This window comes from Balaenoptera musculus, chromosome 1 (assembly GCF_009873245.2).
Source record: "Balaenoptera musculus isolate JJ_BM4_2016_0621 chromosome 1, mBalMus1.pri.v3, whole genome shotgun sequence".
In the NCBI taxonomy this organism is placed as follows: domain Eukaryota; kingdom Metazoa; phylum Chordata; class Mammalia; order Artiodactyla; family Balaenopteridae; genus Balaenoptera; species Balaenoptera musculus.
In genome coordinates, this window is record NC_045785.1 from 38,026,366 (window position 1) to 38,052,601 (window position 26,236).

Consider the following 26,236-nt stretch of genomic DNA (forward strand, 5'->3'; position numbering starts at 1 on the left):
CAACCATGCATCCTACCCCGAATTCTATATTCCTTCAGACTGGGAAACAGACTAACTAAATAAGTTTACGGCAGCTCCTGCAGGGGCTCAAATTTGAGTACCTGCTAGTTGCTGGGGGAAGGGATTTTTGAAGGCTGGGAACTCTTCAAATATGGCCACAATTCAACAGTTTCACAGAGATTGCACAGGTGCTTTAGTCCTTGCTCCCACTATCCATGGAGGGGTGACCATGGTAAAGCAAGTAGGAAGATGAAATGCCAGGCCTTGCTCTGAGTGACCAAGTGACTGGCATGGTGGTGGGCAGCAGTCTAGTTTAACCCAGTCCTTGCAGTGGTTAGCAGAACATCAGCTCAGGGAGCTTCCAGGTTACCTTCCATCGGCTGAGAGTTAGTGTGGCTGACTCTGTAAACATCTGGTACTTTAATCTTCTGAAATGAAAAAATGAAGACCTGCCCTTTATCTTCTAGGATCCTGGGGGCAATGGCCAGTGCTTGTTGAAATGGAAAAATTAAGCAGTTCCTTGTCTTGGATCTTAGCTGAGTCGTGGCATCTGTACCAGGGTATCTGACCTTTTTTTCCCCTGGCAGCTGTTGCAGATTTGCCAAGTGAGATTATATGTACCTTCATAAAAAGGCATGTGGCCTGGAAATATGATCTTTAGTGTTTTGTATTTAATTTAAATTTTAATAAGATCATGACAAATGAAATTAGAATCAATTATCTGTCCCTGCAGGGTTTTTTCTAATAAGCACAGTGATTCAATTATACGTATACATGTATCCATTCTTTTTCAGATTCTTTTCCCATATAGGTTATTACAGACTATTGATCTTTCTGTTTTCTTTTTTTTTAATTAATTAAATAATTTATTTTTGGCTGCCTTGGGTCTTTGTTGCTGCACGCGAGCTTTCTCTAGTTGCAGTGAGCGGGGGCTACTCTTGGTTGCGGTGCAAGGGCTTCTCATTGCGGTGGCTTCTCTGGTTGTGGAACATGGGCTCTAGGCATGCGGGCTTCAGTAGTTGTGGCACGCGGGCTCAGTAGTTGTGGCTCACGGGCTCTAGAGCACAGGCTCAGTAGTTGTGGCCCACGGGCTTAGTTGCTCAGTGACACGTGGGATCTTCCCGGACCAGGGCTCGAACCTGTGTCCCCTGCATTGGCAGGCGGATTCTTAACCACTGCACCACCAGGGAAGTCCTGTCCCTGCAGTTTTAAGAGATCTTAGTTTTTATACAAAAGGAGTTTAGACATAGTGGTTTGATATACCTTACAGGTGCCACGTGTGCAAATATCCTCTTTTATTATAATTCTTGTAACAAATTACACTCATCCATTCATCCATTTAACAAATACTTATTGAGTCTGCCATGTGCCTGGCTGAATTCTAGGCACTGAGAAATACAGCAGTAAGCAAAGATTGTGCAAGCCCCTGATCTCATAGAGCTTAAGATTCTAATGGGAGGAGAGACAACAAACAGAATGAATGCAAAATCCATAGTATGTTAGGTAACAGTAAGTGCTACTGAGAAAATATATCAGGAAAGAAGGAAAAGAGTGTTTGGGAGGGCCGGTGTTACCTTTTTAAATAGAATGGTCAAAGGAAAATCCATTCAGGAGATTGTACTTGAGCAAAGACCTGAAAGAGGTGAGGGAGCAAGCCATGAGGGAAACAGACAAAGGAAGCTTCCTTTGTAAAGGCCCTGAGGCAGTGGCATGCTTGGCATATTCTAAGAACAGTGCGGAGGCCCATGTGACTGGAGTAGAGTGAGTAGGAGGGAAAGAGGTAATGGAGATCCAGACCGCGTAAAGCTTGTCGGCCATTGTAAGAACGTTGACTTTTACTCTCAGTGAGACAGGGAGAATTTTAAGCAGAAGAGTGACTTTGATATTATTTATATTGAAAAAATTTTATAGCTTTATTTAAGTATGATTGAAATATAATAGACTGTACATGTTTAAAATGTACAATTTAGTGGGTCTTGATACATGTATGCATCTCTGAAACCATTAGTACAGTCAAGACAGTAAACATAACTATAACTCTCCCAAATTTCCTTATGCCTTGTTATAATACCTCCCCTGCCTCTGGTCAGGAACCACTAATCTTTTGTCTGTCACTCTAGATTAGTTAGTGTTTTCTTGAATTTTATATAAATGGAATTGTTCAGTATGTACTCTTTTATGTCTAGCTTCTTGGTTTTAGCATAATTATTTTGAGATTCATTTATTGTGTGAATCAATAGTTCATTCCTTTTTATTGATGAGTAGTAGTCCATTGTATGGATATATTATGATTTGTTTATCCTTCATCTATTAGTAGACATTTGAGGTGATTTCTAGTTTTTTGGCTGTCACAAGTAATAAACAACATATAGTTGGGTCCTGCTGTTTTATCCAATCTGACAGTCTTTGTCTTAATTAAATACGTATTTAGAACATTTACATTTTATGTGATTATTAGTGTAATTGGGTTAAAATCTGTTCTCTTGCTATCTGTTTTCTGTGTGGGCCTACTGTACTTGTTCTTACTTCTTTTTCTGCCTTCTTTTAGACTGAGTATTTTTTATGAGACCATTTTATTTCCTTTCTTTTGTTTGTTTTTCTTTTGTAGTAGTTGCATTAGTGTTTATAATATAAAATTTTAACTTTTAGTTTATCTTCAAGTCGTATTATACCGCTTCATACTTAATGTAAGAGCCTCACAATAGTATACGTCCATTCTTCCCTTCCAGCCTTGCTGCTGTGGCTGACCTACATTTTATATCTACATATGTTGTAAACCCCACAGTAAATTACTATATTTCCTTTAAAATTCAAGAAGAGATTTTTTTTTTTTTGGCTGCGCCACGCAACTTGCAGGATCTTAGTTTCCTGACCAGGAATTGAACCCGTGCCCCTTGCAGTGGAAGTGCAGAGTCTTAACCACTGGACCGCCAGGGAAGTCCCAAGAAGAGATTTTAAAAATAAAAACAAGTGATTTATATTTACCCACACATTTACCATTTTTGGTGCTTTTCTTTATGTGGATCCAGATTTCCATCTAGTATCATGTTCCTTCTGCCTGAAGGACTTGCCTGAGCATCTGGATGAATGGTGGTGCCATGTAATGAAATAGATAGGGAGGAGTTAGCAGGTTTTAGAGGGAAATTCACTAACTCTGTTGTTAAGTTTGAGATGCCTTTTAGACATCCAGTTAGAGATGTCAAGTAGGTATTTGGATATGAGTCTCACACTCAGAGGTAAGAGCACAGAGTTTGCAATAAAAAGCTGGGTATCATCAACATCATAGATTTAAAGTTATAATACAAGAAAAAATCATTTAGGGAGTGAGTGCAGGGAAAGAAGAAAAGATATTCCACATTTGAGCCCCAGAGTAGTACTACATGGTTTAGAGATCAGGAAGAGCAGGAACTAGCAAAGGGGAATGAAAAGTGAGCAGCTAGTGAGCTAGGAGGAAGACCAGGAAAGCCTCATGTCCTAGAAGCTAAATAAAGAAGTATCTCAAGAAAAGTTACACAGATGTTAGGTTGAACAAAAGCAGTCAAACACAAAAAAATACATAGTGTATAATTCTACTTATAGGAAATCCAGCAAAACAAAATTAATTTATTGTGATAGAAGAAAGTAGTTGGGGGATTGACCGGAAGGGGCACATGGGGACTTTCTGGGGTAATAGAATTATTCTGACTTTTGTTTTGGATGTGTTATATGAATGTATACAGTTGTTCAAGGTTCATTGAACAGAACACTTAATTGAATAATTGAATATAAATTATATCCCAATTTGTTTTTTAGAAGAGTGAGTTATAACTGTCGAATGATGTTGAGAGGTTACGTAAGACAAGGACTGAGAATTGCCTGTTGTCAGTGGTGACCTTGATAACAGGCAAGAAAGATGAGGATGATTGTATAGTCTAGAGTGGGTTAAAGAGAGAATAGGAAATGAGGGTATGAAGATGACAAGTACAGAATCCCTGCATGGGATTTTTCCCAAACAGGGGAGCAAAGAAACAGGCAAGTTGGGAGAGGTCTATGAAAGTTTTTTTCTTATTTTCTTGAGATATGAGAAATGACAGCATATTTTTATGATGATGAGAATGATCCATTAGGAAGTAAAAATTCATAAAAGGAGGACAGTGCAGGTACAGACTTCTTGAATAGGGAGTTGGGGGAGTTGACTTTGATAGGAACATGGTCTTTCCTTCTGCTGTTACAGATGGGAAAGTACAGTATATGGACACAGATTTAGGATAATAGATTTTTAATGGCTACTTTTATATTTTTTGGCTGTGTTGGGTCTTCTTTGCTGCGCACAGGCTTTCTCTAGTTGCGGTGAGCGGGGGCTACTCTTCATTGCAGTGTGTGGGCTTCTCATTGCGGTGGCTTCTCTTGTTGTGGAGCACGGGCTCTAGGCGCGCGAACTTCAGTAGTTGTGGCTCGTGGGCTCTAGAGCGCAGGCTCAGTAGTTGTGACGCACCGGCTTAGTTGCTCCACGGCATGTGGGATCTTCTCAGGCCAGGGATCAAACCTGTGTCCCCTGCATTGGCAGGCAGATTCTTAACCATTGTGCCACCAGGGAAGTCCCAGGCTAATGGATTTTTGTAGCAGAAATATGTAGTACTTCTTTTTGTGTTGATTGTTTTTACCCCTAGTTGAATAAAAAGCAAAGTCAGCAGATGAGGGTAGGATTTGGGGAAGGAGTGCTAGAGGTTTGGGGAGAATTTCTGAATTAGTTTTCTTGGAGAGAGAGCACGTTGCCTAGGTAGATGTAGTATGGACCCACTTGATATTTATCATCATAAACATAAAGAAACACCAGCCAGCATGATTTTGGATTTTTCTTCATTCACCTTTAGCTGCCCGAGTGCAGTTGCAAAATAGATGGAAAGTTGGGTTTAAAAGGATTGGGATTTCACCAGGACTGTGGTGTCCTGGGGGATAGCAAGGTTTCAGTTAGAGCTAGAATTTAAACTGAATGTTGAGAAAAAGAAGTTAAGGATATAGAGTTTGCTGATGACAGACTGAGTTCAGGGAGGCAGAGCGTAAGCTTTTTTTAAAGATCAAGGAGTAGAGACTGTATCAAATTAGAGATGGAAGTCTTGGGCATTTGATGGTAACGGCGGTAAGGAGGGGGTGTGAGACATGATTAGATTAGTCCTGATGGTATCTTAGGGAAAGTTGCTTATCATTTCTAATCATAATCTCTTGAGATTGATCACAGTCCTTCCAGCGGTTCCTTATCACATTTCCAGTGGTTCTTTGCAGTAGTCTACCAGCCCTACAGAGTCTGGCTGTGGCCTATACCCATAGTTTCTATAACCTACTTCTTTTCCTGTCATTCTCCCTTCCTGCCACCTACTTGTCTTCTTTGCTGTTTCTTGAACATTCTCTCTCTCTTTCTTCATAGCACTTTTCACTCCAGTTTGAGGACAGATAATTCCTCTTGTTCCCTACTACTTCCCTAGCACCTAGAATGGTGCCTGGTGCATAGTAGGTGTTCAGTAAATATTTGTTTGGATGAATATAAATGACAGGCTTCTTTAATGCCTTTAAAAGATGGGCTGGGGACTTCCCTGGTGGTCCAGTGGCTAAGACTGCGCTCCCAATTCAGGGGGCCCAGGTTCAATCCCTGGTCAGGGAACTAGATTCCGCATGCCACAACTAAGACCTGGTGCGGCCAAATAAATAAATATTTTTAAAAAAGAAAGATGGGCTGACTTTCATATAAATTTATACACACTTTTCAATAGCAGGTACAGCATGAAATGGCCTTTCATCATGATTTGGCTTTCTCCAGTCTCAAGAAAAAGCCTCAGCCATTAACATGTAAAGGAAAGCCAACTTTGTAGAAGGAACACAGGCCTGTTCTGAAATTTATGGTGAAATGAGAATATTACTTAATTTATGGTGAAATGAGAATGGATATGTAAATATCCATTGATTAAGCAGTTTTTAAAAGATAAGTTTTATAGATTAAGTTAATAGTTTCATTTTTATGGCAAGAACATTAATTTTTATGAGATATGAGAATATTTATGACTCATGTTTTTTGTTTTCTGAATCAAATTTGCAGTGGTCATTCTTCATTAGATACCATTTAAGACATGGTTGTTACGTTTAAGGAGCTCCTTGGGTATTTGCTTAGGAAGCAAAACCTACACGTTGGAAAAGTGCAGTGGCAATACAAGATAAAAGTCAAGACAGTGACAAAAGTTATTCCAAGATGGAACACAGTGAATTATGAAATCTCACTGTGCAAACAATAATTGCTGAGCCAGTTCAGTTTAAAGTATTATACTGCTCAGCTCATGGAATGATGTCACTCTTTTTTTCCTCGATAGCCATTCAAGTTCTCTGGGCCCATGATGCAACCCTGTTATAACTGACATTTGTGTTTTCATTGCAGTTGTCGGACAAGTAACCGCAAGAGTTTGATTGTGACCTCTAGCACATCACCTACACTACCACGGCCACACTCACCACTCCATGGCCACACAGGTGAGTGCTTGAAGATTAAGAAAGGTGGAATAAAAGAGTGGGCACAGATGCCCAATTTCTTTCCTACTTCTCACTTAGTGAGGTTCAGCGTACTACGTTGTCACTTCACGTGGCTGACTGAAGCATACAGGGCTCATGGGCATGCTTTCCATGGGAGAATGTGTTCAGTCTGTTTTTGACTCTTAGTTATTTCTTGCCTTGACCTGTCAACAGTCCTTTTGGTCTTGTACATATCCTGGGTCTACCGCCTTTGTTCTGGTGTGTTGAGAGTGTATTATGGCTCCAGTCATCTGGGGCCATGTGATGAGGGCTCCATTAACATTTTGTCCTATCATGCCCAAGAATTAGGGCTCACAGAGACGGGTTTCTGCCTTATGGGACTCCTAACAACTTTGCCTCTGTTACAACAGGAGTCAACAAAAGTGAGAGGACTGTTTGTTTCATGTTGACATTTGCTTCAATTCCAATATGTGAAATCAGTGATCTCATGCATTCAGACTTTGCTCCATCTGAATTATGGGCTCTTCCAGGCAGTGTAAGGACTGATTTACTTGCCTCTGACTAAGGAATATATAAAAATTACGAGGCAGAGACCTCATTTGGGTTAGTCATGTATTTTGGTCTAGACATGTATTCTTAAATCCCAGCGGAGCCAGACCAGGGAACTCAGCTTTGTTGAAGGAGTTGTTGCTCTGCAACACTGTTCACTGCTATTCTGTTTACAGTGGAAGTTCCAGACCTGGAGATAATGGAAATAGAGCAGGCTTGGACCCATAGGAAGCCATTGCTGCCCTTGGCTTTTAAAGCAAAGCTCTCGTTGTGCTTAGGTACTTCCCTCAGAATTGACTGGATTAGGTGTTAGCTCAGATAGTGAATTCTAGTCATGAACTTTGTAAAAACTCAGCATATATCTGACTTGGCCTTTTTATCATATAGAAATTAATTTAGCATGTCTAGACCTTGAACATAGTTTCTCAACTGTATTGTGAGTGCTAGGTAGTAATTACTACTTGCAGCTTCTCTCTGAGAGGCTATTTAGATTCCTGACAGAGTTTAGGACTAAAGCTTCCCTACTCAAGGGGCTTTGATTGAGAACATCATCTGGCTTTTTCAGCCTGCCTGGGTCTGTGGACTCTAGCCTTGTGTTAATACGTATAACATGCTCAGTACTCCATAAATGTTAGCTATCATCATCATCATCTCTCCTTAAATTAATGCAGAAAATCTAGGCAGGCCTCAGATACAGGGAGGAAGAATTGATTTAAAAGCCCAATTCATGGCTGTAGACTCTATACTTAACCAGATGTTGAGAAAGGCAGCGTTAATTGTTCCATACAGATCAAACTTCATATCAGATTAATTCTAAAATTTATACATACTGATATTTGGGTCCACAGGGTATTCTAAGACTCTTTATTTTCACTGTAAAGTCTGGAATATGTTGAATAATATGGGGCCTGTTGATTTGAAAGTAGGTTCATTTATTCCATACAGTTCAGTTCAATATTAAATGTTTACTATATATAATTAGATTATAACTACAGTAAGGTCAATTCAGTAGGCACTTACTTAGCCATTCTGGAAATGGAACCTTCCTAGTTTATTGTTTTTTTCTTTTAATTAATAAGCTGTTTTTTAGAGCAGTTTTAGATTCATGGCAAAATTGAGCAGAGAGTACAGAGTTCCCATATACCTGTCCCCACACGTGTACAGCCTCCCCACTATCAGTATCCAGCACCAGAGTGGCACATTTGTTACAACTGATGAACCTACATTGACACATGATTATTACCCAAAACCCATAGTTTACATTAGGATTCACTCTTGGTGTACATTATATGGGTTTTGACAAATGTATTATATGACATGTATCTATCATTGTAGTATCATACAGAGTAGTTTTACTGCCCTAAAAATCCCCTATGTCCTGTCTATTCATCAGTCCCTCCCCCAACCCCTGACATCCACTAGTCTTTTCACTGTCTCCGTAGTTTTGCCTTTTCCAAAATGTCATATAGTTAGAATCATACAGTATGTAGCCTTTTCAGATTGGCTTATTTCACTTAGTAATATACATTTAACTTTCCTCCATGTCTTATCATGGCTTGATAGCTCATTTCTTTTTAGTGCTGAATAATATTCCATTGTCTGGATATACCAGTTAACTTACTCACTGACCTACTGAAGCACATCTTGGTGACTTCCAGGTTTTGGCAGTTATGAATAAAGCTGCTATAAACATCTGTGTGCAAGTTTTTATGTGGGCATAAATTTTCAATTCATCTGATTAAATACCAAGGAGGGTCATTACTGGATTGTATGGTTAAGGGTAGTTTTATAAGAAACTGCCAAATTGTCTTCCAAAATGGCTGAACTATTTTGGCATTCCCACCAGCAACAAATGAGAGTTTCTGTTGCTCCACCTGCTTTCCAACTTTTGGTGTTGTCAGTGTTTTATAATTTGGCCATTCTAATAGTTTTGCAGTGGTATCTTATTGTTTCCATTTGCATATCCCTAGTGACATATGGTATTGAACATCTTTATATATGCTTACTTCCCATCTGTATATCTTTGTTGATGAAATGTCCAGATCTTTTGCTTGTTTCTTAATCAGGTTGGTTGTTTTCTTATTGTTGAGTTTTAAGTGGTTTTTTGTGTATTTTTGGATAACAGTCCTTTATCAGATGTCTCTTGCAAGTATGTCCCCTAGCCTGTGGCTTGTTTTCTCATTCTCTTTTGCAGAGCAGAAGTTTTTCATTTTAATGTAGACCAACTTATCAATTATTTCTTTCATGGATTGTGCATCTGGTATTGCATCTGAAATGTCATTGTCCTGCCGAAGGTCATCAAGGTTCAGTCCTATGTTATATTCTAGGAGTTTTATAGTTTTGTGTTTCATGATTAGGTTTGTGATCCATTTTGAGATAATTTTTATGAAGGTCTGTGTCTATTCTTTTTTTGCATGTGGCTATACAGTCGTTGTAGCACTATTTGTTGGAAGGATTGTCTTTTTTCTATTGTATTACTTTTGCTCCTTTGTCAGACATCAGTTAAGTATATTTAACTGATGTGGGTTGTTTCTGGCTCTCTATTCTGTTTCTGTTCTGTTCCATTAATCTATTTGTTCTTTCTCTAATACCACACAGTTTTGATTACTGTAGCTTTATAGTAAGTCTTGAGTTGGGTAATAACAGTCTTACAACTCTGTTTTCTTCTTCAGTATTGAGTTGGCTATCCTGGATCTTTTACCTCTGCATATGAACTTTAGAATCAGTTTGTCCATCCACAGAATAATTTGTTGAGATTTTGATTTGGGATTGCGTCGAATCTATAGATCGAGTGGGAAGAGCTGACATCTTGACAGTATTGAGTCTTCCTATCCATGAACATGGAATCTCTCTCCATTTATGTAGTTCTTCTTTGATATCTTTCATCAGAGTTTTGAAGTTTTCCTCATGTAGATCTTGTACATATATAATTTGTTAGATTTATACCTAAGTATTTCATTTTTGGGGTGCTAATGTGATTGGTAATGTTTTTAATTTCAAATTCCACTTGTTCATTGATGGTATAAAGTGTTGACTTCCGTACAGTAACCTTGAATCCTGCAACTTTGATATAATCACTTAAGAGTTTCAGAGGATTTTTGTTGATTTTTTTTTTCAGATTTTCTACATAGGCCATCATGTCATCTGCAAACAAAGACAGTTTATACCTCCTTCCTTCCCAATCTGTATACCTTTTAATTTCTTTTCTATCTTATTGCATTAGCTGGAACTTCCAGTATGATGTTGGAAGACAATGGTAATGGAAAACATTCCATTTTCCTGATTTTGGCAGGAAAGCTTGAAGTTTCTCACCATTAAATATGATGTTAGCTGTAGTTTTTTTGTAGATGTTCTTTATCAAATTGAGGAACTTCCCTTCTATTCCTAATTTACTGAAAGTTTTTTTTTTCTTTAATGTGTTCTGGATTTTGTCAAATGCTTTTTCTGCATCTGCTGATATGATCATTTGATTTTGCTTCTTTAGCTGTTGATATGATGGATTACATTAATTGATTTTCAAATGTTGAACCAGCCTTGCATACCTGGGGTTAAATCCTACTTAGTTATGGTGTATAATTCCTTTTATGCATTGTTGGATTGGATTTGCTAATATTTTGTTAAGGATTTTGTATCCATGTTCATGAGAGATACTGGTCTGTAGTTTTCTTTTCTTATAATGTCTTTGCCTGGTTTTGGTGTTAGGATAATGGCCTCATAGAATAAGTTAGGAAGTGTTCCCTCCACTTCTGTCTTCTGGAAGAGATTCTGGAGAGTTGGTATAATTTCTTTTTGAATGTTTGGTAGAATTCACAAGCGAACCTATCTGGGCCTGGTGCTTTCTGTTTTGGAAGATTATTCATTATTGATGAAATTTCTTTAATAGATATAAGCCTATTCAGACTGTCTGTTTCTTCTTATGTGAGATTTGGCAGATTTTGTGTTAAAATAATTGGTGTGTTTAACCTGGGTATCAAATTTGTGGGCATAGAGTTGTTCATAATATTCCTTTATTATCCTTTTAATGCCCGTGGAATCTGTAGTGATATAGCATCTGTTCTGATGGTAGTGACTTGTGTCTTCTCTCTTTTTCATCTGCTATGTTAGATTTAATTTGCTCTTTTTCTGGTTTCTTAAGGTGAAGGCTTAGATGATTAATCTTAGATCTTCCTTAATTAATTAATATTCAATTTTTAAAGGTTACACTCCATTTACAGTTACTATAAAATATTGTCTATATTCCCATGTTGTACAATACATCCTTGTAGCCTATCTTTTTTTTTTTGGCCATGCAGGATCTTAGTTCCCCAACCAGGGATCGAACCTGTGCTCCCTGCAGTGGAAGCACAGAGTCTTAACCACTGGACTGCCAGGGAAGTCCCCCTTGTAGCATGTCTTACACCCAGTAGTTTATATCTCCCACTCCCACTCCCCCACCCCTATATTGCCCATTCCACAAATTTTGATAAGCTACATTTTCATTTTCATTTAGTTAAAAATATTTTAAAATTTCTGTTGAGATTTCGTCTTTGACCCATATGTTATTTTGAACTGTGTTGTTTAATCTCCAAGTATTTTGGGGTTTTCCCAGTTGTCTTTCTGTTATTGATTACTAGTTCAATTCCATTGTGATCTGAAAGCAGGCGTATGAATTCTTTTCTCTTAAATTTGTTAAGGTGTGTCTTATGGCCCAGAATGTGGTCTGTATTGTTGAAAGTTCCATGTGAGCTTGAGAAGAGTGTGTATTCCACTGTTATTGGATGAAGTAGTCTATAGATGTCAATTATGTTTAGTTGATTGATGATGCCATAGACTTCAACTCTCTCCTTACTGATTTTCTACCTGCTGTATTTTTCAGTTTTGGATAGAGGAATGTTGAAGTCTCCAACTATAGTTGTGGATTCATCTATTTCTCCTTGCAGCTCTAACAGTTTTTTGCCTAATGTATTTTGAAGCTCTGTTGTTAGGTGCATGCACATTAAGGATTATTATGATGTCTTGGAATACTGACCCCTCTATCATTATATGATGCCCCTCTTTATCTCAATAACTTTTATTCCTCTGAAGTCTGCTGTCTGAATTTAATGTACCTACTTCCACATTCTTTTGATTAGTGTTAGGATGATATCTCTTTTTCTATCCACGTGCTTTTAATTTACATGTGCCTTTATATTTTAAATGACTTCCTTGTAAACTACACTTAGTTGGGTCTTGTTTTTGTTTTTGTTTTAAGTCTATGTGACAATCTCTATCTTTTAATTTAGACCATAGATATTTAAGGTGATTATTGATATAGATAGATTAGTATCTACCATATTTGCTACTGTTTTCCATTGGTTGCGTGTGGTCTTTGTTCCTATTTTTGTCTTCTACTCTTTTGTGGTCTTAATGGAGCATTTTAGATGATTCCATACTTTCTCCTTGTTAGCGTATCAGCTGTATTTTCCTTTCCTTTTTGTGTGTGTGTGTGTTTGTTTTAGAGTTTGCAATATACATTTACAACTGATCCAAATCCACTTTAAAAAACGTTATACTGCTTCACAGTGGTGTAAATTCCTTATAATAACAAAATAATCCTAATTCCTCCCTCCAATCCTTTGTATCACTGAAGGCATTCATTTCACTTATCCATAAGCATATAAACACATAAGAATACATAATTGAATACATTTTTGCATTATTATTTTGAACAAACTGTTGTCTGTTAAATCAACGAAGAATATAAAAGATCAAAATTTTAATTTTACCTTCACTTACTCCTTCTCTAATGCTATTCCTTTATATAGATCCAAGTTTCTGACCTATATCATTTTACTTCTCTTAGAACTTTTTTTTGGCCATGGCCTGCAGCTCGCAGGATCTTAGTTCCCTGACCAGGGATTGAACCTGGGCCACGGCAATGAAAGCACCAAGTCCTAACCACTGGACCCTCAGGGAATTCCCTTAGAAGAACTTCCAACATTCCTTGTAAGGCAGGTCTACTGGCAACAAATTCCCTCAATTTTTGATTGTCTGAGAAAGCCCTAGTTTCTCCTTCACTTTTGAAGGATAGTACTGCACAGATAGAAGGGCACAGAATTTTAGGTTGGTAGAGTTTTTTTTTTCCTATCAACTCTCTTGTTTGCATGGTGTCTGAGAAGAAGGATATAATTCTTATCTTTTGCTCCTCTATAGGTAAGATGTTTTTACCCTCTGGTTTCTTTCAAGATTTTTTCATTATCTTTGATTTTTCCGAAGTTTGAATATGATGTGCCTAGGTGTAGTTTTTTTGGCATTTAATCCTGCTTTGTGTTCTCTGAATTTCCTGCATCTGTGGTTTGGTGTCTGACATTAATTTGGGGAAATTCTCAGTCATTATTCTTTCAAATATTTCTTCTGTTTCTTCTCTGGTATTTCCATTACACAAGTCTTACACCTTTTGTAGTTGTCCCACAGTTCTTGGATATTCTGTTCTATTAATTTCAGTCTCTCTTTTTTTTTTTTTCTCTTTGCTTTTTAGTATTGGAAGTTTCTAGTATCATATCCTCAGGGTCAGAGATTCTTTTCTCACCTGTGTCAGTTCCACTAATGAGCCTTTCAAAGGCATTCTTAATTCTGTTACAGTGTTTTTGACATCTAGTATTTCTGATTCTTTCTTAGAATTTCCACCTCTCTGATTATATTATCCATCTGTCCTTCTTGTTGTCTACTTTTTCCATTAAAGCCCTTAGCATAGGGACTTCCCTGGTGGCGCAGTGGTTAAGAATCCGCCTGCCAATGCAGGGAACATGAGTTTGATCCCTTGTCTGGAAAGATCCCACATGCCATGGAGCAACTAAGCCCGTGCGCCACAACTACTGAGCTTGAGCTCTAGAGCCCACGAGCCACCACTGCTGAGCCCGTGTGCCACAGCTACTGAAGCCCGCACACCTAGAGCCCATGCTTTGCAACAAGAGAAGCCACCACAATGAGAAGCAGCACATGCACCGCAACAAAGAGTAGCCCCCACTCACCACCACACGAAGAGCAGCCCACGCTCGCCACAACTAGAGAAAGCCTGCACGTAGCAACGAAGACCCAACACAGCCAAAAACAAATAAATTTATTTATTTATTTATTTTTTTAAAGCCCTTAGCATATTAATCATAGTTTTTTTTTTTTTTTTTTTTTTAATCATAGTTTTAAAAAAATTCTTGTTCTGATAATTCCCACATTCCTATCATATCTGACTCTGGTTCTGATGCTTATTCAGTCTCTTCCGACTGTGTTTTTTGCCTTTTAGAGTGCCTTGTAATTTTTGGTTGAAAAGCAAACCTGATGTAAAAGGAATAAAAGGAATCACTATAGGGCTTCCCTGGTGGCGCAGTGGTTGAGAATCTGCCTGCCAATGCAGGGGACACGGGTTCGAGCCCTGGTCTGGGAAGATCCCACATGCCACGGAGCAACTGGGCCCGTGAGCCACAATTACTGAGCCTGCGCGTCTGGAGCCTGTGCTCCGCAACAAGAGAGGCTGCGATGGTGAGAGGCCCGCGCACCGCGATGAAGAGTGGTCCCCACTTGCCGCAACTAGAGAAAGCCCTCGCACAGAAACGAAGACTCAACACAGTCATAAATAAATAAATAAAAGAACGTGAATTTCTTTGGGAAAAAAAAAAAAAAAAGGAATCACTATAAATAGGCCTTTAGTAATGTAGTAGTAAGGTGTCGGGAGAGGGGAAGTGTTCTGCAGTCCTCAGTCTTTTGGTGAGCCTGTGCCCTTGAACTGTGAACTTCACCAGTGCTTCTTAGTTCTCTCCCAACCTTAGATAGGATATGGCTGGAGGGTGCTGGAGTTAGGTATTTCCCCTCTCCCAGGTAGGTTAGGCTCTGATCAAACCTCAGAAGGCTAAGCTCTGGTAAAAATAGTTTCTCCTGTGAACAGACCTTGGTAAGAAGAACAGAATGCTCTGGCCTATTTCGAAATGGTTCCTTTACCCCTTCCCCTGCTGGAAGCTTGAGGGGATTTTTCTCAGATCTTCACTGTGACAACCTGGTAGGACTCTTGTAGGTAAAACTCAAAATACTGTGGGGACCCCTCTGTGACTGCATCCCCTGGGAGTTTTTAACTCTCAAAGTTGTGCACAATGAGCCTCTAGCAACTCATCAATTACAGTTCAGGTTTTCCTACCTTGGCACTGGTTCCCAGGGAGGAACCAACAGGGATTTCTGCTGTGTTAAGTTGTGATACTCTGTATCTGCCTGTCTCTCTCTCTCATTTTAGGGGCAGTGGTTTGCCCTGGGACTTCACTTCTGTGACAGAAGAGAAGAGCTGTTTGTTTGTTTGATTTGTTCAGCTTTTTACTTGTTAGGATGAAGCAGCAACCTCTAAACCCCTAACGTGCCAGACCATACATGGGAAGTTAGTTCATTTATTTTTATTGCCTATAGAGTATTCCATTATATAACCGTACAAAAATTACATATTAATTTTTTTATTGATGGACATTATATTAGTCTGGACCTAATCAGGAGACAGAAACCACACAGTGGTTTAAACAGGTGAAGTTGAATAGAATTATAAACTATGACAATAAAAGAAGGCCAGAGCTGGTCCATAGCCGCTGAGCAATCAGCAAAGCAGCCCTCCGGAGCACTAGCATGGCAACCAGTATCCAGGCCTGCACAGAGAGTGGGAGGCATAGTGCATATTATATCCCTCAGGAACAACATGGAAGACAAACCCTGGGGTGCAGGGAGTGGACCAGGCAAACAGAGGGAGTCAGGGCACTAGTGTGGGCATGCCTGGGGCATACAGTATCCTTGCAGGGAGGGCTGTGGAAAGGTGATCATCAGGTCAGGCCAGCAATGCCAGGTTGCGAGCATGTGACTAGGTCAGAGCACCCCTGCCTGTCCTCACTGACACACTACTGAGCCACACTACTGACTGAAGGCGCAGTTGCTGGGACTGCACCCAGAGCCTCTTCCTTCTACAGTGTCCCTCCAGCACCCTATACTGCGAAAGTTTAATATTATGTTCACTATAAAGGAAGTACCTAAAGGAATTCTCTCCTCTGTGGCAGAGCAGGTATTAAAGGATGAATTTGGAGTTGAGAGGTATTAAGTTGGTAACTAGCACAGACATTTAGATTGTTTTCAATTTTTCACTGTTATGGTCAATGTTGCAACAAACATCCTTCCTTATGTTCTTCTTGTATATATGTATAAACACTGTCTAAAAATTATATGTAGGCGTGAACTTGCTGAGTCATATTTTCAGAATAAGATTAACAGGTCAGTGGGCATGCATGTTTATATGATGTTTGTTACATGTCATCTGATTTTAAACTAGTGTAATGGGACTAAAAGTGTGTCTTCCTTAAGCCTTCAGCCCCTATCTTCCAGGGTCAAGAGCAATCCCCAGTAATCCACTCCTCTTTACTCCCTAACACTTGCAGCCTCCTCACCTCTTATCAGTCTTGAATCCACTAGGGCAAGTTTCATTATCCCTTATCCCTGTCAGTCACCACAGGAACCCCCAGGTATTTGCCCCTTCTGTCTCCTACACTCCTAGCTCCTATAAATCTCTGAACATTCCCTGCTCTGACCCTTTTTGTCATCCCTCTCTGACTCTTGAAACTCTTCCAATGTACCTTCTGGAATTCATAGTCCATCAATCTTGTTCTAATGAAATCCTGGGGAAAAGGGAAGGGTTAGAACACTGGCTGTCTGCAGCCCTCTGAAGTGTTAGCTCTTACCGCTCCCATGGCCTCCTACCATTGGGCCTTGTCTTTTCATTATTCTCCCTCTCTTCTTCCTAATGCCCTAAAACTTTGAATCTTATGCCATTAAATTATATCACTCACTACCCATCATTGCAGCTGTAAATATCTTAGTTCTTGACTCACTATTACTCTTCAGTTCTAACTCCTCTGTTATTCTTGATAGTTTCAATACACTTATGTTGAGGATCTTTTCAGTTCTTAGGACTTTCAGTTCTTTGAACTCCTGTCTTCCAGTGAGCTTCTCCTCCATACTTCCTTGGTCACATATGCCCTATACCTATACTTTAGACCCTGTCTCCATAACTTTAGTTTCATTCTTCCTGCTCTCCAAGCACTAACCCAGTCTTTCTACCTTGTGCCATCTAGAAACCTCATCCCCCGAAAACCAATCATTTGATTCCAGGACCTCTGATCCTTGGAACCCTTAAATATTTTAAGTTTGAAATGCATTTTAGACACTGGTATGGGCCAGTCAATATATTAGTCTTGATTTCAGGACAGAGAAGTAGGGCTGAAGAGTGCCTGGAAGAAAACATGAGGAGCTAGCAGGATACCTACCCCATATTTCGGCCCGGTGGTATACAAAGGGGTGTGTGAAAGCAAACAGTCATTACTTGAGAGAGCTGCAAGGAGAGCTGTGTCCACAGGGGACAGTCAAGTTTCACCTAATTTGTTAAAGGCTATACTAAATGTATGTCCAGGGTGCTTGGGAGTACAAAACTGGCATTTAGAAGACCAGTTCAGAGGCCCTGGCCATTGTCAAGATGTAAGGAAGTATTAGAAATGGAGAAAATATTTGAATATGGGAAAATTTATGAGATCAAATCAGCAGGGATTAGATTGTCTCCAGATTTCCTGTTTGGGTGATTAATGAGTGATGATACCCGTAACTTAAATAAGCAGTATTGAAGAGAAGAATATATTTAGGGAAAGGAGAAAGAAGATCCCAGAAACAAATCCATACATATATGGACACTTGACTTATGACAGAGGTGACACTGGGACAATTGGATGTTCATATGGAGAAATTGAAAGAATTAGCTCTTACTTCACAAAAATCAGTTCAGGTGAACTGTAGTGTTTTTTTTCAGCTTCAGTAAGGTAAAATTGATAAATAAAATGGTAAGATATTTTTTTTTTGTTTTTGTTTTTTTTGTGTGTTTTTTTTTTTTTTTATAAATTTATTTATTTATTTATATTTATTTTTGGCTGTGTTGGGTCTTCGTTTCTGTGCGAGGGCTTTCTCCAGTTGCGGTGAGCGGGGGCCACTCTTCATCGCGGTGCGCGGGCCTCTCACTGTCGTGGCCTCTCTTGTTGTGGAGCACAGGCTCCAGACGCGCAGGCTCAGTAGTTGTGGCTCACGGGCTTAGTTGCTCCGCGGCATGTGGGATCTTCCCAGACCAGGGCTCGAACCCGTGTCCCCTGCATTGGCAGGCAGATTCTTACCCACTGCACCACCAGGGAAGCCCAATGGTAAGATATTTAAAGTATACACATGACGATTTCATATACGTGAATTGTAGATGTAAATGTGAAAGCCAAAACACTAAACTTTTAGAAGGTATGCAGTAGAACATCTTCATTTTTTTAAAAGGACATAAAGGGAATTGGAAATACATAAAGGGAATTTTTTGTAAAGGACGTAAAGGAAAAAGGTAATACATTTGAATACATTAGAATTTTTAGTCACCAAAAGGTACCATGAAAAGGCAAGCCACAAAGTGAGAGAAGATAATTATGACACTTAAAATTGACACAGGGCTTGGATTCAGAACATTTAAAGGACTCCAGCAAATCAATAAAATAAAAAGACAGTATGATTGAAAAATGGCCAAGAGACTTGAACAGGCAGTTCACAGAAGCAATCCAAATGGCCAATAAGTACGTGAAAAGATACTTTAATCTCATTGGTAATTATGGAAATGCAAAATAAAATCACAGTGAAATGCCATTATATTACTGTCAAACATGGCTTAAATTTAAATGACAGAACAAAGTATAGATAAGTATATGAAACAGTGGGAACTCTTAAGCATCACTGGTGGAACTATAAATTGGTACATCCATTTTGCAAAAACAGTTTGGCATTTTCTTACGTAAAGTTTAAAAATAGACAAACTAGAGCACAAAAGGTCACATATTGTATGATTCCATTTTTATGAAATGTCCAGGATAGGCAATTCCATAGGAACAGAAAGTAGATTAGTGGTTGCCAGATTCTTGGGGGAGAGCAGAATCAGGAGTGACTATCAACAGGTACAGTTTCTTTTTTGAGTGATAAAAAATGTTCTGGAAGTAGATAGTGGTGATGGTTGCACAGCTTTGTGAATATACTAAAACTGCTACACTGTGCACTTTAAAAGGGTGAATTTTATGATATGTGACTTATCTCTTTTTTTTGGCCACTCCACGTGGCTTGTGGGATCTTAATTCCCCGAACAGGGATCGAACCTGGGCCCCCAGCAGTGGAAGTGCAGAGCCTAATCACTGGACCACTAGGGAATTCCCTACATATCAGTTTTTTAAATTGAGAAAAACTAAACTCAAGTATTTAGAGCTGCATATTTAGTTGGTAAAGCTATAAGGAAATGATTGCCATAAAAGTCAGGGTAATGTTTACCTTTAATGGGGATGGGGAGGCGTTTTGACTGGAAGGATTATGCAGAGGGATTTTGGAAGATGGCATTGTTAACCTGGATGGTATTTATACAGGTGCTTGCTATATAATTATATTATTTTATAACTAGCTAAACTGTATAAATGAAACAACTAGCTCAAGGTCAACTGACTGTCAACTGAAAAAAATACACAACGTGAGAGTTGTGAGTTAAGTTTTATTGGGGGCAAAATGAGGACTATGGCCTTGGAGACAGCATTTCAGATAGCTCCGAGAAACTTCTCCAAAGAGGTGGGGGGGAGGTCAGTGTATATGTGATTTTGATAAAGGGTGAGTACATGCAGTCAAGCACATATTTTTGCAGAAGGTTTCTGCTAGTCTCTTGAAGGTTACTGTTAGTCACGAGGAGCAGGCGTCACCATGAAGGATTTTAGTGCTTTTCTAGATACGAATAGATGCAAGAATTGGGTTCATAAAATCTTCTCCTGAAAATATCTAACCATCTGAAAACCTGTTCTGCCAGTTTTTCCTAGAGCACAGAGTGCCTCATTCCTGATCTCCACCCTGAACTCCTTTCAGGGCGTGTTGATGGTCAGCAGCTGCATCGGCTAATTTGATCCTTGTAGAGGTAGATGGCAAGTGCCGGTTTGTAGGTGACAGATCCCAGTTGTTTGTTTATATGTTTTATTATAACTTGTTTTGCTGGGATGGATGATTACTTGTCTTTGACTATTTTTTCCAACTGCTAAACTGCTTGGTAAAGTTGAAAAAGCCTGCTTTCTGGGCTGCTGGATTTTCCATCAATTTTTTGTCCTGTTGAGCCATTTCTGGTTGTTTTTAAGGAAAAGTTCTTCTCAATGATGTGTTTTGTTTTTGTTTTTGTTTTTTTCTGGAGCCAGAACTGTGAATGTAATTCAGTAAGAAGGGTCAATTTAAATATTTTCTTCAAATGTTAACAGTCTCATATCTTGATCTTCCCTCAAAAGAAGACCAATTCAAATTATTGATTTTATTCTGTCACAATCTTCATATTAGTAATTTTTGGCTGTTTGGCAAAATGAATATTGGAGAAGTAGAGAAAACACAGTAAGGTAGCACAAACTTTTTAGGCCTTAGCACCTGTATAATAAACAATTTCTACAGTTTTTATCCCAGGTTCCTGGCACAGAGCTTCTAAAAACCTTGGCATTTCCTGAGTGATAGAGTGTCTTTGTTATGCCAATGAGGTAACTCAGGGTGGCCCCCTAGATAGCTTCAGGATGGCAGCTGGTCATCAGGAAAACCAACCATATGATTAGAAAGTTAGGACTTTGGTCCAGACCAACCTCATGGGGAGGGGAAGGAGCTGGAGATTGAGTTCAATTGTGTAGCCAGTGATTTAATCAATTATGCCTGTGTAGTGAAACTCCATTGAAAACTGTAGACACCAAAGCTCAGAGCAGAGCTTCCTGGTTGGTGAACACATTTATGTGCTGGAAGGGGGACGTACCCAGATTCCACAAGGAGAGGACACAGGAGTGCTGCATTCCTTCCCTGACTTCACCTGTGTACATCCTCTAAACTAAAACTGTAATAGTAAATATAATACTTTTGGAGTTCTGTGAGTTGTTCTAGTGAATTATTGCAGCTGGGGGAAGGCAAGGAAGGCAAGGAAACTTCCAAATTTATAGTCAGTGGGTCACAACTACAGGCACCTCCCTCCTCCCAAGATTTATGGCTGGTATAGGAAGTGAGGCAGTCTCGTTAAGGACTTTGCCCTAAACCTGTTGGGTCTGTGCTAACTGTGTGTGGTTGGTGTCAGAATGGAATTGCAGTACACCCAGTTAGTGTCAGAATAGTACCTTTTTTGAAAAGTGTATTGGAGCCTGGCCAGTTGGGAGGAATGCTTGTTATAATCCGTTTATTATTTCATCAGCTTCCAGGTGTAGGAATCCATTGTTACTTACCCCTGAACCATAGATGCTTTTTGCCAAAGATTACAATCACATACATAGAGATCTGTTTTGGACTATGTCCTGGCAACTACCCCCATAACTTGCAAGCCATTTCCTTTCTGTGATGTTGGCAGTATTTGGAATATAAGATGTTGAATTGTGAACCAACTCTAAAATGTTCTAACGAACAAATGTATAAACCTTAATAACTGATAAATTAATAAGTACTTACTTCATTGACACTGGAATAAAGATGTACCATATGGTGCCCTTAATTCGGGTAAATGCCATCAGGGGTTCAAAAACAGGCAAGTAGGGACTTCTCTGGTGGCGCAGTGGTTAAGAATCTACCTGCCAATGCAGGGGACACGGGTTGGAGCCCTGGTCTGGGAAGATCCCACATTGCCGCGGAGCAACTAAGCCCATGAGCCACAATTACTGAGCCTGTGCTCTAGAGCCCGCGAGCCACAACTACTGAGCCTGCGTGCCACAGCTACTGAAGCCTGTGCGCCTAGAGCCCGTGCTCCGCAACAAGAGAAGCCACCACAATGAGAAGCCGGCGTACCGCAACGAAGAGGAGCCCCCGCTCGCTGCAACTAGAGAAGAGCCTGCACGCAGCAACAAAGACCCAATGCAGCCAAAAATAAAATAAACAAATAATAAATTTAAAAAATAATAAGCAAGCAGAGGAGAAAGAGGACATAGTTTAAAACTCAGAAAAAGCCTTTGATATAGAAGCTGTTGCAAACTAACTCTGGGTGAATACAGTCCGACTTTGGCTTTATGGAGGCCTTAATCATCTATCATTTGACTTATTGAAGAAACCCCTTAATTCCTTTTCTCTTTCTACTGAGTCCAGTCTAAATTTTGAAGCTGGACATTTTTTGTGATATATCACTTTGTACCTGTCATTCTACTGCTTAGAATTTTCAAATAGCAGCATTCATCGAAGTGGTTCTCTAAAGGTGATCCCCTTGGGTATGGGGGGAAATATAAAAACTTTTACTTTTCTTTTTTTTTTTTAATTAATTAATTTATTTATTTTTGTACACTTGTAGAACGGTGTGGAGGGACTTTTGGAAAGTTTGTATAAGAAGGAAATTTACTGGTTGTAATATGCTGACTAGGAGGTATTTGCGGGGTGAGGGGAGGCAAATACTCCTATCCCTTCAGGGTGAAGGTGACATTTTAACAATGAGTGAAAAAGTAGCTACAGTTTGAAAGAAGTTTGTGCCACAGAGAGAGCAGTTTGAAAATGGATGTTTTGCAATGTTCCCATCTATATGTGATTTTATTGACAAAAATGATGTCACCTATTGAAACAGGTAAATCTGCCACTTTTTAAAAAACATTGGAAATAGAATATTTCTTATCTTCCAAATGAAAAGTTCAATAGATTTTGAACCTATTTGTTAAGAATTAAAAAAACATTATAGGGACTTCCCTGGTGGCGCAGTAGTTAAGAATCCGCCTGCCAACCCCAGGTACATGGGTTCCATCCCTGGTCCGGGAAGATTCCACATGCTGAGGAGCAGCTAAGCCCGTGCACCACAACTACTGAACGCATGCCACAACTACTGAAGCCTGTGTGCCCTAGAGCCCGCACACTGCACCTACTGAGCCCATGCACCGCAACTCCTGAAGCCCGCGTGCTCTAGGGCCCATGTTCCGCAACAAGAGAAGCCACCGCAATGAGAAGCCCGCACACCACAACGAAGAGTATTCCCCGCTCACTGCAACTAGAGAAAGCCCGCGTGCAGCAACAAAGACCCAATGCAGCCATAAATAAATAAATAAACTTTAAAAAAATTTATTAAATATTTCCATTAGTTTCCGAGAAAAACTGCTTGACGTCACAGAAGACAGAAGAAATTTTTATCACCCTTTGAATAAAATTGAAATGATCTAATAAACAGAGCCAATAATGTACTACTTTCATTGGGAGCTACATGTCTGTGAGGTTTATTTTCCACCTATAATAAAACCAATCACAAAATCTAAATTTAAAAACCAAACTGCAAAAGACCTAAGATTTCTAAAAATATGAACCATCTTCAGTCACACTGCACTTTTTTTAAAAAAGCAAAAAATTGTGTAACATGAATAAAATAAATTTTAATTTTTAAAATATTTGTTTTAAGGCATACATTTTGATAACTTTTGACATACTTATACATCTGTGAAACTATCACCACCATCAAAATAGTGAATATATCCATCATGTCCAAAAGTTTCTGCAGTGTCCTTTTATAATTCCTTCCATCTCCAGGCAACCACTGATCTGCTTTCTGTCACTTATAGATTAGTATGAATTTTGTAGAATTTTTATCTAAGTGGAATCACATAGTATGTATTCTTTTTTTTGTCTGGCTTCTTGTCCTTTGCATTTCCATGTGAATTTTAAAAGCAGCTTATCCAAAAGGCAACTGGTGGGGAAGGTTGTGCATGAGTGAGGGCAGGGGATATATGGAAAGTCTCTGTACTTTTGGCTCAATTTTGCTGTGAACCTAAAACTGCTCTTTAAAATAGTCTTTTTTTTTTTTTTAAGGCAGTTGGGATTTTGATTTTGATTATGCTAAACGTGTAGATCAGTTAGGGGAGAAGTGACTTCTTAATATTGACCCTTCTTACTCATGGGCTATTTCCCCATTTATTTAGGCTGTCTTTAATTTCTCTTAACACTTTTGTATAGCTCTTGTACATCTTTTGTCAAGTTTACCTCTTAAGTATTCCATATTTTTAATGAAGTAAATGGTATTGCTTTTATTTTCAATTTCTGATTGTTGCTAGTATATAGAAATATAGTAGATTTTTGTATATTGATCTTATATCCTGTAGCCTTGCTAAACTTGCTTATTATAAGTAGCTTTATTGTAGATTCTGTCAGATTTTCTACATAGACGATCATGTTGTCTATGAATAAATACAATTTTTTTTCTTCTTTTCTGATCTGGATACTTTTTAAAATTTCTCTTTATCGCCTATTTCACTCACTAGATCCTCCAGTACAGTTTTGAATGGAAATAGTGAGCATGGACGTCCTTACCTTATTTCCGATCCTAGACCATTTTGTCTTCACCATTAAGGAAATGTTAGCTATGGGTTTGTCATAGATGCCTTTTATCAATTTAAGAATGTTTCCTTCTATTCCTAGTTTGGAGAAAGTTTTTATGAAAAATGGTTGTTGGATTTTTGCCAAATGCTTTTTCTGTGTCTAATGCAATGATATTACGGTTTTTCTTTTTTTAGCCTATTATTATGGTGGGTTTTATTCATTGATTTTTCAGATTTTAAACCAACTTGTATTCCTGGGATAAACCCTACTTGGTCATAATGTATTATCCTTTTAATATATTGTTGGATTTGATTTGTTGAAATTTTGTTGAGAATGTACAATATATTCATCTTTGGCTGGTTTTAGTATTAAGAGTAACAGTAACTTCCTACAATGAGTTGGGAAGGATTCCCTTCTCAGTGTTCTGGAAGAGTTTGTGTAGAATTGTTATTATTTCTTCCTTAAATGTTTGGTAGAATTCTCCAGTTAAGCCATCTTGGCCTGGAGTTTTCTTCGTGGGAAGGTTCTAAAGAATAAATTTAATTTGTTTAATAGATACAAGGCTATTCAGGTAATCTATTTCTGAATGAGCTTTGGTGGTTTGTATCTTTAATAAAAATTTCAATTCCATCTAAGTTGTCAAATTAATTGACATAAGCTTGTTCATAATATTGCCTGATTATTCTTCTGATATCTGTACAATCTGTAGGATGTCACCTCTTTCATTCCTGATGTCAGTATTTTGTGTCTTCTCTCTTTTTTTCCTGATCAGTATGTCTATAGTTTATTGATCTTAAAAGATCTGTATATGGTTTTGCTAATTTTCTCTATTGTTTTTCTTTGTTTTTTAATTGATTTCTTCAGTTATCTTTGTGCTTTCCTTTATTCTGGGTTTCATTTGCTCTTTTTCTAATTTCTTAAGATAGAAGCTGAGGTCACTGAATTGAGTCATTCTTTTCTAATACAGGTATTTAGTGATATAATTTTCCTGCTATGGAATTGCTTTAACTGATATGATATGTTTTCATTTTTATTTAGTTTAAAATACTTTTCTAATTTCCCTTTTCGTTTCTGCTTTGACCCACAGATTTTTCAGAAGTGTGTTGTTTAGTTTCCAAATATTTAGAGATTTTCCAAAGGTCTTTCTGTTACTGATTTCTAATTAAATTTCATTGTGGTCAGAGAACATACTTTATATGTCTTGAATTCTTTTAAATTTATTGGATCTTGTTTTATGGACCAGAATATGATCCTTCTTAGTACATGTTCCATGTTCACTTGAAAAGAATGTATATTCTGCTGTTGTTTGGTATTTTTTCCTTAAGTGTTTGGTCAAATTTATCAGTGAAATATCTGAGACTGATCTTTTCTTTTTTGAATGATTATGAATATTGATACTTTCTTTAATAAGTTCTTTCTTTTTTTATCCAGTCTTACAATCTCTGTCTTTTAATTGGGGCTTTTAGACTATTTACATTTACTTACTATTGTTGTTGATATGGTTTGGTTTAAATCTGTCACCTTCCTATTTGTTTTCTAATTGTACCATCTGTTTTTTCTTCTTTGCTCTTTTGCTCTTTTATTTGGGGTTTAATGTTTTTTATTCCATTTCATATCCTTTATTGGCTTATGAGCTATAACTCTTTGTTATTTAGTGGTTGGATTAGCATGTATAGTATATATCTTTATCACCATACTAAACCACTTCACATATAGCTAACTTTTCCAGTGCTCTTCATTCTTTTGTGTAGATCTATATTTCCTCCTGGTATTATTTTCCTTCTGCCTAAAGGAAATTTTAAAAATATTTCTTGTAGTGCAATCTTCTGTTGAGGATTTCGTTTGGCTT

At 38.4% G+C, this 26,236-nt stretch overlaps 1 protein-coding gene across 8 annotated transcripts in view; it reads left to right on the forward strand.

Moving 5' to 3' along the window:
- MAST2 (microtubule associated serine/threonine kinase 2) overlaps nt 1-26,236 on the forward strand; it is a 210,179-nt gene that overhangs the window by 148,075 nt on the left and 35,868 nt on the right. For all 8 annotated transcript variants that reach the window (XM_036857653.1, XM_036857668.1, XM_036857658.1 and 5 more), the window contains one exon: nt 6,404-6,495. In XM_036857653.1, coding sequence (XP_036713548.1) covers nt 6,404-6,495 — 92 coding nt within the window. The remainder of the gene's footprint in view (nt 1-6,403; nt 6,496-26,236) is intronic.